Here is a 12,578-nt window from a genome sequence, read left to right on the forward strand (position 1 = left end):
CCAGTCCTCAGTCCTGTGAGATTTTCCACTAAGTGTTCAAAACAAAGAACCTTTCTGGTTTTACAGCACCTAGTTTAGATCAACATTGATTTGTTACAAAATTAATCATTCCACCCGGAGAGATTTAATCAGGTCACCTATCAACCTTGATAGAATTTCTTACAATCTACCCAAACTATACTAAACTCTTATAGTTTGAGTTTTACAATATTGATGAGATTGTTTTGATAGAATCTGAGATGTCTCAACTCTTGTTTGAGAATCGATTCTTTACAAAGAATTCAGTACAATAATAACAGAGTATTGAAATATAATCAAAACTGATTCTTTCTTGAGAAAGTGAGAATTTCAAGTATGAATGTGAATTATTTAATGAGACTTGTTAGCACTTGAACTTCTGTAGTTTCCCTGAGCATTGACCTTCCTTTTATAGGCGTTTTAAAGAAAATAATAATGGTAAAAGAGTTGTTGGTAGTGCTCTGTCATTTTTTGCCAAAACCAATATATATGAATAAAAATATTCCTACATTTTGAATACTTTTGAACTCTTTTGTTTGGCCTGATTTCTTTGTTCTTGATCAGCTTTTTGTTGTGTTTAATGACCTTTTATACTTCAAATATATTTGTTGATGTATTTTCCTTGAACTAGAGTTTTGATTTTGTCAAAACAGCTTGGAGAATGATGATGAACTTCTGCATAATTTTAATGAAAATTCTGGATATTGATAATCAATATGGAGTTCTAGTCTTTGAACTTTCTGGAGATTGATGATCAATCTGGAGGTTCAGTCTTGATGATTATGGATGTCTCCCTGATTAATCTAGATGTCTTGTACAATTCAAGATTGTTTAACTCTCTTGACAGTCAAGTTGGAGAAGATTCAGACTTGTTTCAACTTGTTTGATTCATGACCTTTTCTCTTTGTGATTCGAATGGTTTCTTTGATTAGAATGGATCCTACTTGTTCCTTTTTAAGTACTGATAACATAAGTGTTAATTCTAGAAGGCATAATCTTCTTTGAACTAGTGAAGATTGATTGGTCTTGAGGTTGTGATGATCAGTCTTGATCCTGTAGAACATTCTTCGTTTTCATAGATATTGTCCAGAATGTTCTTTTTTAAGTTTTTATCTTTTATTTGCTGATTTCTTTGTTTTGCTTGAATCCTATCTTTGAATTAATTCACTCAAAAGCACAAGTTAAATTAACATAATATTTATAACCATACTTAACATTCTTAATTAACCTTTGTTTATTTTTATCAAAACTTAATTTGAGAATTTGTCTTAACAGAATAAGCTTGAGCATCAAAGGCTTAATGATATTGTCTATGTGGCTTATAACTTGCGTTCGAAGAATTAAGTGAAAAGGTTTATAAAATTCAACAAATTATTGACTACACTTATTGTATATAATAGCTTCTCAATTTGTCATTATGTTTTATTGTAGGTGGAAGCCAAGTAAGATATGTTATGATCACGTTGATTATGAATCAATTGATAAAATTGATTTTTAAGTGCTTGAGGAAGAGCTAACTCTGGAACTTGATATTGAAGTGATTGAAAGTGTTCTTTATCGCGATAATGCAATTTTAATTGTTGATGATTCATTAAGAAACAATCAAGGTTAATGTTTTGTTATATTGAGTATTTTTCTATTTACATGAAAGTTGAAACAATGAAATTTAGTTTATCACTTGTTTAATATTTAAAACTTGACTCTACATAATTTCATGTTGAAGGAGATGATAGTGATGAAAATGGTGAAGCCAAAGATCTTCTCATTTCCAATGTCATAATTGAATTTAGAGAAACAAACCTCAATAAGTGTAAAAGGTTTATAAAACTTTACATTAATTATTTAGTTTTATTGTTGTTAGTGAATGTTGTTGTTTTATTAAACATAAGAGTTATGCAATTTAAATTGGATTCGATTTTGACATGTACATTTTAATTTTTTAACTTCCTTCGAGAGAATAAAAAATATGCGATTTAATGCAGTAAAATGTTTCACTATAATAATTAATTGGTATATCAAGTCTTCATAGTAACATTAGGAAAAATCAATCGAATATTCATCACCAAAAAAAGTGAAAACTAAATAAATAATATTTCACTCAAGTGAGTATTTCAAACGAACTCTATAAAAAGGTAAAACCACTATCAATGTATATCAAAAGAAGAATAAGTTATAGAAATAACATATTAAAGTTGTAAACTAAACAGTGTAAGTTTGTTACATTTCCATCGGAAGACCATTTCCTATTTCTATCGGAAGTCAATTTCTTTCTCCCCTCCGTATTGTCTCTCTTTTTCTTCTAGACGCGACATTGTTCTTTTCTTCATCTTGGACAAAGAGATTTCAAATCTCTCTTATTTTCTCCACATGAGCCTAACCCAATAAACCATCTTTTTTTTTTTTTGGTAATAATAATACTAATAAAATTGATGAATTTCACTTGAGAGTGAGGTCACCTAACACTTTTAATTTTAATGGTATATAATTATGGAAATGATAAATATTTTATTTATTACTAAAAAAATTAAAAAAAAAATATTTATTAAAACAGTCCCCCAGTCTGATTTTTGAACCTTTAACCAATTCTGATTACCTTGAAAATAGATATTTACCCTCGGATAAAATACTGGGGCCAAACTTGCAAGTATAGCGCGAGCACGTGGCTCTCAATTATTGGTCCTTTCACTCAACTTCTTTCACCGCGTGCTAATCGACTTTTCTTTTGTTAGTCTTCGTTTGGTTTTCGAGAAAATTCAAACGAAAATTTCTCATAACATTTTCCCGAGAAAGAAAAACCCTTACTACACTCCATCTAAGCTTTAAGAACCATTGACGCCGCTCATGCGTCTCTCTACGACTCGATTCTCGTAATCAGGTAATTTTTCTCTACATTCTACTATTCACTACTCGTTGTTTTTAGTTTTCCGTGGATGCTTCAGTTTGATTCAAGAGACTGATTTTACAAAAGTGAATTTCTAGTTGAGATTCAAATTCACTTTCTATAATCTGTTTTTGATTTGTTTGTAACTCCATTGTATAGTTGTATTAATAGTTCAATAGTTCTTGCAAGTTGTTGAAAGTGAGTTTTCACATGCATTGATTTCATTTTGAGATTTTAGGTCAATATGAAGTGTAGGCACATGTTATTGTTACCTACTAGCAAATTAAGAAAACAAAATAAGCTGTAGTTGCGGCAGCACCAGTTATAGTTCTTCTGTTAATCTAGTGAATATGAAAGGAGTGACATGTTTCATGTTTGACCTAAGAAGTGCTTCATCTGGAATGAAATATAAGCAAAAAGGGTAACTGAGAAGTTGATGTATATTTAAGACCAAATACATCAACTTTTAAATTACCACTAGTTTATATTTCATTCCAGAGAGTAGCTTTTATTTGCGGCTTTGCGCGCATGAGTATTTGTTTGTGTAATCAATATTTGATATCAGAGTACACATTATAGGAGTCTTGGTAGGGTATTTCTGTGTCAAGAGGTTGACAGTGGTTATATTTTTGGAGCCATCTATCACGGTCTTGAGCTTTTAAGCTATAAATTTCAAGTTTAAAGCATTTCGGTTGTTAGCTGATTAAGGATGAAGTTGAGTCTGCTCAGTTGGTCACTGTGTCAGTGCAGGCTGGGCTTGATTAATAAAATGACCTGATATATAAGCTTGAGTTGGGCTTAAATTGAAGTCTTAGTTATTTTAGATTTGGTTGGGGACTTGGGGTTAAATAACTTTGTGTATATCAGTAGTATAGAAGAGGCAAAAAAAAAAAAAAACTATACTAACACTGCAATTTCAATGTTTTTTAAAATAACGGGAAAATATGCACAATGCCCGCAATTACAATGGCTGCATTGGATTGCAATGTATTTCAAAGTCCCCACTCAAATTGTATTATATTTTTCCTCTTTCTTTATTTAGTAGATACAGAGAGAATTTTGAAGGTTAGGGATAATTTACGATAATAATGATGGAAAATGAGGTAGACATGGATTTGAGCCAATATAAAACAATTTCAAGCAGCAACTGCCGTAATACTCATCACAATATTCACAATGCCCACAATTTAAGTGGCTGCAACCATGACTACATTCATATCCACGACCGCAATTCCACCTACTCCAAAATAGAAAATTTCAGACGTAACGTAGAGTAGTAAAAATGCTCAATAAAGCTGGAAGGCTGCTTAGTCTTTCTGAATAGAAAGAAAAACTATCATTAACATAGTTGTAATCTGTAACAAGTTTAGGGCCTGTAAAATTAAAAGTGAATCTATATGACCTGTTTCATTGGCAGGTTTAAATATTTTCACACAAGTCTATTCTGTACTTTTAACTAGATTTAGACTTTAAAAGTATTCAATTATTTTTATATGTACATTGTCATTTAGAAAAAGTATCATTAGAATTTCTTGTTTTGTATTGCATGACATATAATCTCATGCTTTACATGTATACCCTCATTGTTCTTTTGTTGGATCATATTAATGAGTTTGAAAACCTTGAGTTGTACCTTTATTTACTGGTTTCGTCAGTAGGTAACCAACAAACATTATAAGTAAACCTCTGATCTAATAATGCATTAGCATGGAATTTCAATTGTAACTTTTTTCTTTTTCAGTGAAAAGTACTTCTGGAACATTAGTGATTTTAATACAAACTATTACTTGTATGAAACCTTAACTTCCCTTTCTTTTAGGTAAAATCAAATATTGTGCTAAACTAATTTGTGTTGCTTTCTGAGGCAGCCTTTGCAGTATATTGCATGTGCATTTGTTAAACACAAGCTTAGGATTTTTGTTATTCCAGAGTTCAAACCATTTTTTCCCCTTTTCTTCAGTGAAAATTTATAAATATTATGTTTTAATAAGTAAATGACAATAAGGCTACCTGGTACTCTAAAGCTCCTGTCATGGGGTTTGGGACTATTATAGGTAGCTTTATCTTACATTTGCAAGAAACTAACTCCACGACTCAAACCTATCACCTAGCCACATTGTACCAACTTGAACAGTTTCTCTAAGACTTCCCTTCATGTTTTAGTAAATAATGATAGCAATATTGATCAAAAAATGTATTGTGATATTACATTAAATTGAATAGTGTGTTTATTTCGATGTTGTTTGCTTGTAGAAATGGAGCACTCTGATCTGCAAGGACAAAGAAGGGATATGAAAAATAAGGGAAGAAATGTTGTGTGGTCAATTGCAATGGATAAGTGTCTAATTGAAGCCCTGGTAATTCAAGCAAAAAGTGGAAACAGGGTTGACAAATGTTTCAATGAAAATGCATATACTGCAGCTTGTGTAGCTGTAAACACGCATTTCAACTTAAACTTGAATAATCAGAAAGTTATCAACCGTCTGAAGACACTTAAGAAGAGATATAAAGTAATAAAAGATATTCTAAGTCAGGATGGTTTCAGATGGAATCCAAATACAAAGATGATTGAGTGTGATTACGACGAGCTTTGGAAGAGATATGTTGTGGTGAGTATCTTTAATCTTTCTCACTTCTTGTGAACGACAACATTTAAATTAAAACACCTATTTTAGTGTTCTCTAATTCATTTGATAGGCACACCCTGATGCGAAAGGATTTCGTGGAAAACAAATCGAGATGTATGAACAACTTAAAATTGTTTGTGGAAATTATCAAGCTCCAAGTCGTTGGGCAAAGATGAAGGATGGTAATGATCTAGTGGAAATGAAGAATTGCGACGATGAATCCTCCTTTGCATCTCCTAGTTCAGAAAACATGAGTGATACAGATGGAACTGAGTCGTATAATGGGCCTCCAGAGTATGGCCAGATACCTGACGGTTATAAAGAGCCTCCAGCGGTCCAACCTCTAAGAAAACTTCCAAAACGGTCTCGTAGCTCAGATGAGCTTCAGGATGCATTGATGACAGTGGCATCAAGCATCCGACGATTGGCTGATTCGATAGAGCGCAGCAAATGCTCGATCAATGCCTCGGAACTATTACAGGCTGTGATGGAGATAGATGAGTTGGACGAGAGTAAACAGATGTATGCATTTGAGTATTTAAATGCTGATCCTATCAAAGCCAGAGCATTCTTGACTTACAATACTAGAATGAGAAGGATATATCTGTTTAGACAGTTCTGGTAGTGGAGGTGACGCTGACCATGTATTGAACATTTTGATGTATAGAATAGAATATCTTGGGACTGTGTTGAACGGGTATTCTCAATTTGTTTCAGCAATTATTGATTGTGTTTTAAGGAGAATTTGTATAGATTACATTGATTGATAGAAAATAGCCATTTGACAGGAACTGGAGAATCTTGAGTCTCCTTCAAGCAAATTTCTTGTTTTATTTCCAACTAAAGTCGTATTTTTTAACTTTTTTTTGGGTAAGTTAGAAGCATTTTGATGAAGTTCTTGTTCTACCTTGCCTATTACCCCACCCATTCGTCCTATATCATATAAGCTTGTAGGAAACTTGATCTTTGTGGGGTTTAGGATTTAGGGTCTTTCTAGAGACTTTGGAGAGGGTCAGAATTGTTCATATTGAACATGTTTATGGATGTTGGAACCTTTGTTGCTGTTAAGGATGAAATAAATTGAATTGAATTCATACATACGATAATAGTCAACTTTCAATTTTGTTTTAATCAAATGCAGAATGGAAGCAGAAGGTGCATATTACACTAAAATAGACTGACTGTTATGTAAGGGTGTACAAAGGATGGGTTAGGTCGGGTCTGGTGTATCCATTACCCGATCTCAATATTTGATCGGACCAAATTTTAGACCCTAACATATCCCTTAATCCGACCAAATCTGATTAGTTGTGGGTTAAAAAAACACGAGACGAGATCTGACTAGTCTCAAAACGAGTCGCCAACTAGTAATTCTTGAAAATGTTTTGTTTAGAAAACAAAATATATTTAAAATAACTCAAGCCACATAGGTTACCACTTAATCAAAATGGTTGGCATGTTTGATTTGATTGATCACCATGGAATTTTCATTGCAAGTCGATAGTTTCTACTCTCTAGACCAATTCAGCACCCTCTGAATTGGGCTCTAATTGTGCCAACAACCAAAGTATGTTAAACAAAAATATGATTGTCTTCGATTAAATAATTAAACAACCTCCTAAACTAAATAAAATAATTAGGGTCCACCCATTCCATTCCTCCTTTCATATTGTTTGATATCTTATTGTGAGTTACATCTCTATTTTTTAGTAATTAATGTTTATGGTAGTTTTTAAAGTTTGAACATTAAACCTCTTTGGTTAGAACTTCTTCACCATCTCACGACTCACCAACCAAGCTGCTTATTTAGGACGTCATCAAATTATATCGATGAATTCGAGACATCTCATGCATCATGCATCAGGCACAATCAGCATTAGAAAAATACTTCAATAAAACCACATGCATGTGAAGAGAAGAAAAATATAATGAGTAAATGGAAAAACATTCATAAACCACAAATCAGAAGATGAATTTCACTGGAAAAACAGAAACAACCATCAAGACATCCCCATTATGTTCTCTTAATAACTACAGCGGAGGAAAAGTAACAAACTGCCTTGGAACACTGAATATATCCTTTCCAGCAAAAGGTGTGGTCCAATCTCTTAATCCAGCAGACGACGAAGTTTCCCTCGCCGTGCCAACATTTCGTGATCCAGACATGTAAGAATTGGTGGCCATCCTATTCCCGGCTCCGTTTCTCAACAATGATGAGATCCCTAGCCAAACATCACCTGATCTTGATGACGCCGGGCAATCCAAACTCCAATCTATACTGTTGTAGTCGAATTCTTGTACCATGCCCCCGGTATTCCAATCCACACGTGAATGTGAGTTGAGTGATCTAGCCGATGGATTCTGATGCCCACAAAATAGGCCGAGAGACGGCGGAACTGTAAGTGCAGGTGAAGATGCGGCGCCAGTGTTCCACGAACCATGATGTTGAGAGTGAGAAGACATTGTATGCGAAGGCGACGATGCAACCATCGGTTTATAGAAACCTCCCATTCCAGATGATGAGATTGAGGAATCTACTGGTCCGAATGCATGGGAATATTCTTTGTAAGGAGCTTGGCAAAGTTGCTGCAAGCGATCCGCACTGACATTTCCAGTGTTGTGATTTTGTAGTAGGAAATTCCCGTTTGACCTCGAATTTTCATATGCCGGAACACTATTTACATACCAACCAGATGTTCCTGAAGGTATGGAATTCATAGAATTCAGATAATTCTGTTTCGCGTCTGCGAATTGCGAGTGCTGCATCATCACTACCTGCTCCCTTCCTACTCCTTGATGAATCATTCTTCCTTCATTCCTATATGCGCTAGGCTGCGCTTCCATTTTAACAAATGGAGAGATTGCTTGCATGGACTGTGACATAGTTAACATATTGGAAGGATTTGATGCAGCAACACTAACACCCCATCTTTTCTGTGCCAGTTCATTTTGATGATCCATGTGTAGAGCCTGTTGATTTCTACTTTTGGGATCTTGGAACATAGAATCAGCACCGCAAACATTGTAATAGTTGAAATCACTTTCATTCCCTCTCTGCTGAATTGAAACTGAAGCTGCTTGTAATCCATGAGATCTCATCAAATTATTATCTTGAGAAGAATCTTCTGACTGATTTACAGGAGATTCTTGCTTCTGAGATTTTAAGGTACTTTCAGCCTTCTGAAGATCGCCTTCACATGCAACAACTACTCTTTCAACTTCTTGTTTCGAACAATTGTACTTCACTTCCATAGCATAAATCTGCTCAAGCTCTTCACTTATGTCGATTTTCAAATTACTCTCGCTTACAACGTTGGTAGTATCCTTTGCTTCACTTCCTTCAAACAGCCACGATATCGATTCTTCTAATTTGCCTTCATTTAACTTCAAAGCCAGTGTCGCTCGCTCAGAAGAGAATCCCATCGCGACTAACTTCTGCACAAGGTTTTCAAGCTTCCTCGACATTAGATAGGCACCGCACCGGTCGTGCAACTCGTGAGCTCTCCTTTCCCTCTGCCTTTGGTGCTTCCTCTCATTCTTCAGGCGGATCTTATCCCTTCTGTCGTTATCACAACCAGGTATGATATCCAACCGGGTCGAGGAGTTTGCAACTTTCTCTTTAGTGTCTTCTGATTCACCAGAACAGCTGCCATTATTAGAAACCGAATCGTACTCAGACACCGTACCTTGTGGACTATTAGAATGCTCATCCATATCGTTTATTTTTGGGAATTGACTGTTGTTAACTATGGCAGAAGAATCAACCAACGACGTTTCTAGGGTTGGAACAGTTTCCAGGATAGGATCGATCGCGATAGAGGGAACACTGCTCGCATCATTAGCAGATCCAGAAGTCTTTGGAGAAGTCTTGTGTTGTTCCTTAGAAGCCTTTGCAGAAGCCTTCTCCTTGGACTTGGATTTTGATTTCATTGATGGAGACATTCTATTAGTTGTTATATTTGTCCTGCATATATATATATATATATTGACAAAAATTAATTTAGAACCAATCTTCATTTATAAGCGTTAAATCAATACATATATATAACTTAATTATGTATAGAAATTTACATAAATACGTATAATAAAAAACATAATATAAATGCATAAAAACATACATATATGTAATTAAAGAAAGCTTAAGAACCTATAAGATCCAAAAGCTATGAATCACCATGAGAAATATATTAAAAAAATTAAAGAATCACTAATCAAAACTAGGTCATAGATCGACAAATAGGGCACAAATAACAAGAATCCCTAGAAAGCCAGAAGTAAGATCAGAACCCATTCAATATGTCCTTTACATCAAAAGAAGAAAACTCACCAACATAAAATAAATAAAAAATTCTTAAGGGGGTGAAGATGTGATTGACATCATATCAAATGTATCCATTTTCTAAGAGACCTAATTCACCAAATTGAACAAAATTACAAAATCCAAAATGAAGCCAACCATTAATCAAATCCAATTAATCGGATAAAAAAACATCTTCAATTTTTTTCCAACAATTCAAAACCCTAACAATTATGAAATTGGGTAAGTCACACACATATTCCTATTTCCACCCCCCATCAATCATGAAGTGGATAACATTTTCACAATTAATGGTTCAAAACCCACCAAAATTACTTCCCAAAAATCCAAACTTTACCGTCAATTAATCAAATGAAACCTCCAATAAAACAAAGATTCAGATCACAGACCAAAAAACAGAACATCATAAATCCAAAAAAAAATAGATCCAATAAAAAAATTCTCTAAAAAACACATCAATTAATGCATAAAGAGAAAGAATAGATCAAAGAAACTAACCTATGAAAAACAAGAAAGGGCGTGAAGATGAATTGAGATTATGTGTGAGCTTGTTTCTCCTTATTCTTCTTCTTTTTCTTCTTTTTTTTTCTCTTCTTTTTTTGTCTGTGATTTTGCTGTGTATTTTCTAATAATATAAAGTTGTTTCAACTTTGTTTTAACAAAAAAAGTATTGCTTTTTTTTTTCTTCTCCTATCTTTTTGTCCACGTGGCACTTGCTCTGTGTCTTTATCGACAAGTTCTGGAAACAATTAAATAATACGATGTTCAGATCCAATTTTTTTATCAGAAAATAAAATAAATTAAAGAATTTTACAAAAATAAATAAATAAATAAAATAAGAACACCAAAGTATAATGTTTTTATTAGGATGTATGGAGTTGGGTTGGATCAATTTTGATAAAATATTATATTCGAACTGATTGATTATCTTTGAGTTAAGTTCTAAATTCGTAGTTTTTTTCATTTAATTGGAACTAAACTTTAAATTTTAGTGAGTTATACATAAATAGTAATTTGTTTTTTATTTTACGGGAGAAAGATAAATAACAACAATAATAATTTAACTGAAAATATATTTAATACTTGAATGTTCAAAAACTCTAAAATTTCAATCTTATCATTCACTAAAATTTATTTGTTTATTTTTAGAGTACTTATTATTTTCAAATAAAATATTAAAAAAAAATATTAAAAAAAATGTTTAATAGATTTGAATATAAATAAATTTAAACTAGATTCATCATATTTAATATTAATTTTTAAAAAATATTAATCGATTAGTATTAAATACTATGATGAAATGTTTATAAAATCTATAACAATTATTGATTAATCTGAATATTATATTTCATATTCGAATAGGCCATAAATTTATTTATCATTTTATCTAAATAAATAAAAAGACTAACAAAATATAACATTTAAATAAATAGTATTTAACTCAAATGAAGCTTTCATTACGACAGTTTTTTTTTTATAAATTTTCTTCAAACCAATATTTTAATTTATCCAACATTTTATTACATAAAAGTCAATTTATCATAAAAACCAATATACTTGATAACTTTTTTTTTAATAAAATGTATCTTGCCGAAATGACATAGACAATCGATGGAAAAATATTTTACACACCTTTGATAAAAATAATTATCTAGAACATAAGACGAAGGTGGGCGACGAGGCGGCTTGAAACAGAAGAACAAGGTGGACGGCGGTACGACTTTAGAAAGTTTGGAGTAAAATAAGAAAATGACGTAGATATCGAAGAGAAAAAGAAGGTGGATGACGGCTGCTGAAAATCTGAAGGAGAAGAAGAATAATGAAACTCTATTGAGCTGTCAAACAAATTTAAAAATAAAAAATATCTAGTCATCGGGTCGGGGCGACATGTTCAAATTGTTGAACCCATTATCTGAACCGAATATAAGCGAGTTTCAACAGGTTGAGTCGGATCAAACTCAAAAGTGACCAAAAATAAAAATCTGAGTTAAGTTGAATTGGGTGATCGGGTTGGCGGATCGATCCGCGCTGATATACACTTTTAGTTTTTATAAAATTTTCTATGATACATTGCACCATTTAACTTTTATATTTGGCGGATCGATCTATTTGATATTTAAATTTAAACAAGTTGGTTTTTGATATATTATCTTACGTTTGTACCAAATGATAAAGATTAATATTTTCTATTAAATGTTTGTGTTAAATTAATTTACACGAAAAACATAAAATTCAAATTTTAAATTTAAATAAAATTTACTAAATTATGTAAATATTAGATAAAAATAAGTATTAAATATTAAATAAATTATATATATTAAACATAATTAGGTTAATATGTATTAAAAATATGTATTATTTAAACTCAAATTCAATTCTAATAAAAGAATATATTGAAAATATGCATTGAATAAAAAGTAAAATATAATTGATGATTCTTTAAGTTATTTAATTGTATCAAATTAATTCTTTAAGTTTTGTAACTATCAAATAGATCATTTGAATTATAAATTGTGTAGTCATTTCTAACATATTTTGTTACAACAATGCATATGTTATTTCACGTGACAAATATAAATATATTTTTAGTGAAAAATAACATTTTTAAAACAAGCTCCTTGATCCATCTTCAATTAAAATTTTCAATTTTTAAAAAAGAAAAATACTATTGGATTGAAAATAAAATTTTGACCTTTCATATTTAGTGCAATGAAATTAAATTATGAAATCTAAG

The 12,578-nt window shown here is 32.1% G+C and overlaps 2 protein-coding genes across 2 annotated transcripts; one reads left to right on the top strand and one right to left on the bottom strand.

Annotated features, from left to right (window-relative positions):
- Positions 1 to 2,674: 2,674 nt before the first annotated feature.
- On the top strand, positions 2,675 to 6,276 carry LOC101513859 (uncharacterized). The gene is made up of 3 exons (XM_012718810.3): positions 2,675 to 2,893; positions 5,153 to 5,508; positions 5,597 to 6,276. The coding sequence occupies exons 2-3, from the start codon at positions 5,155 to 5,157 to the stop codon at positions 6,149 to 6,151; spliced, it is 909 nt and encodes a 302-aa protein (XP_012574264.1). The 5' UTR covers positions 2,675 to 2,893; positions 5,153 to 5,154; the 3' UTR covers positions 6,152 to 6,276.
- Positions 6,277 to 7,435: 1,159 nt separating this feature from the next.
- Positions 7,436 to 10,498, bottom strand: LOC101513554 (uncharacterized). The gene is made up of 2 exons (XM_004511035.3): positions 10,343 to 10,498; positions 7,436 to 9,490 (listed from the first exon to the last, which is right to left on the bottom strand). Exon 2 carries the CDS (start codon positions 9,466 to 9,468, stop codon positions 7,558 to 7,560), a length of 1,911 nt encoding a protein of 636 aa, XP_004511092.1. The 5' UTR covers positions 9,469 to 9,490; positions 10,343 to 10,498; the 3' UTR covers positions 7,436 to 7,557.
- Between the last annotated feature and the right edge of the window lie 2,080 nt (positions 10,499 to 12,578).

Source organism: Cicer arietinum, chromosome 7 (assembly GCF_000331145.2).
Source record: "Cicer arietinum cultivar CDC Frontier isolate Library 1 chromosome 7, Cicar.CDCFrontier_v2.0, whole genome shotgun sequence".
Taxonomy (NCBI): Eukaryota; Viridiplantae; Streptophyta; class Magnoliopsida; order Fabales; family Fabaceae; genus Cicer; species Cicer arietinum.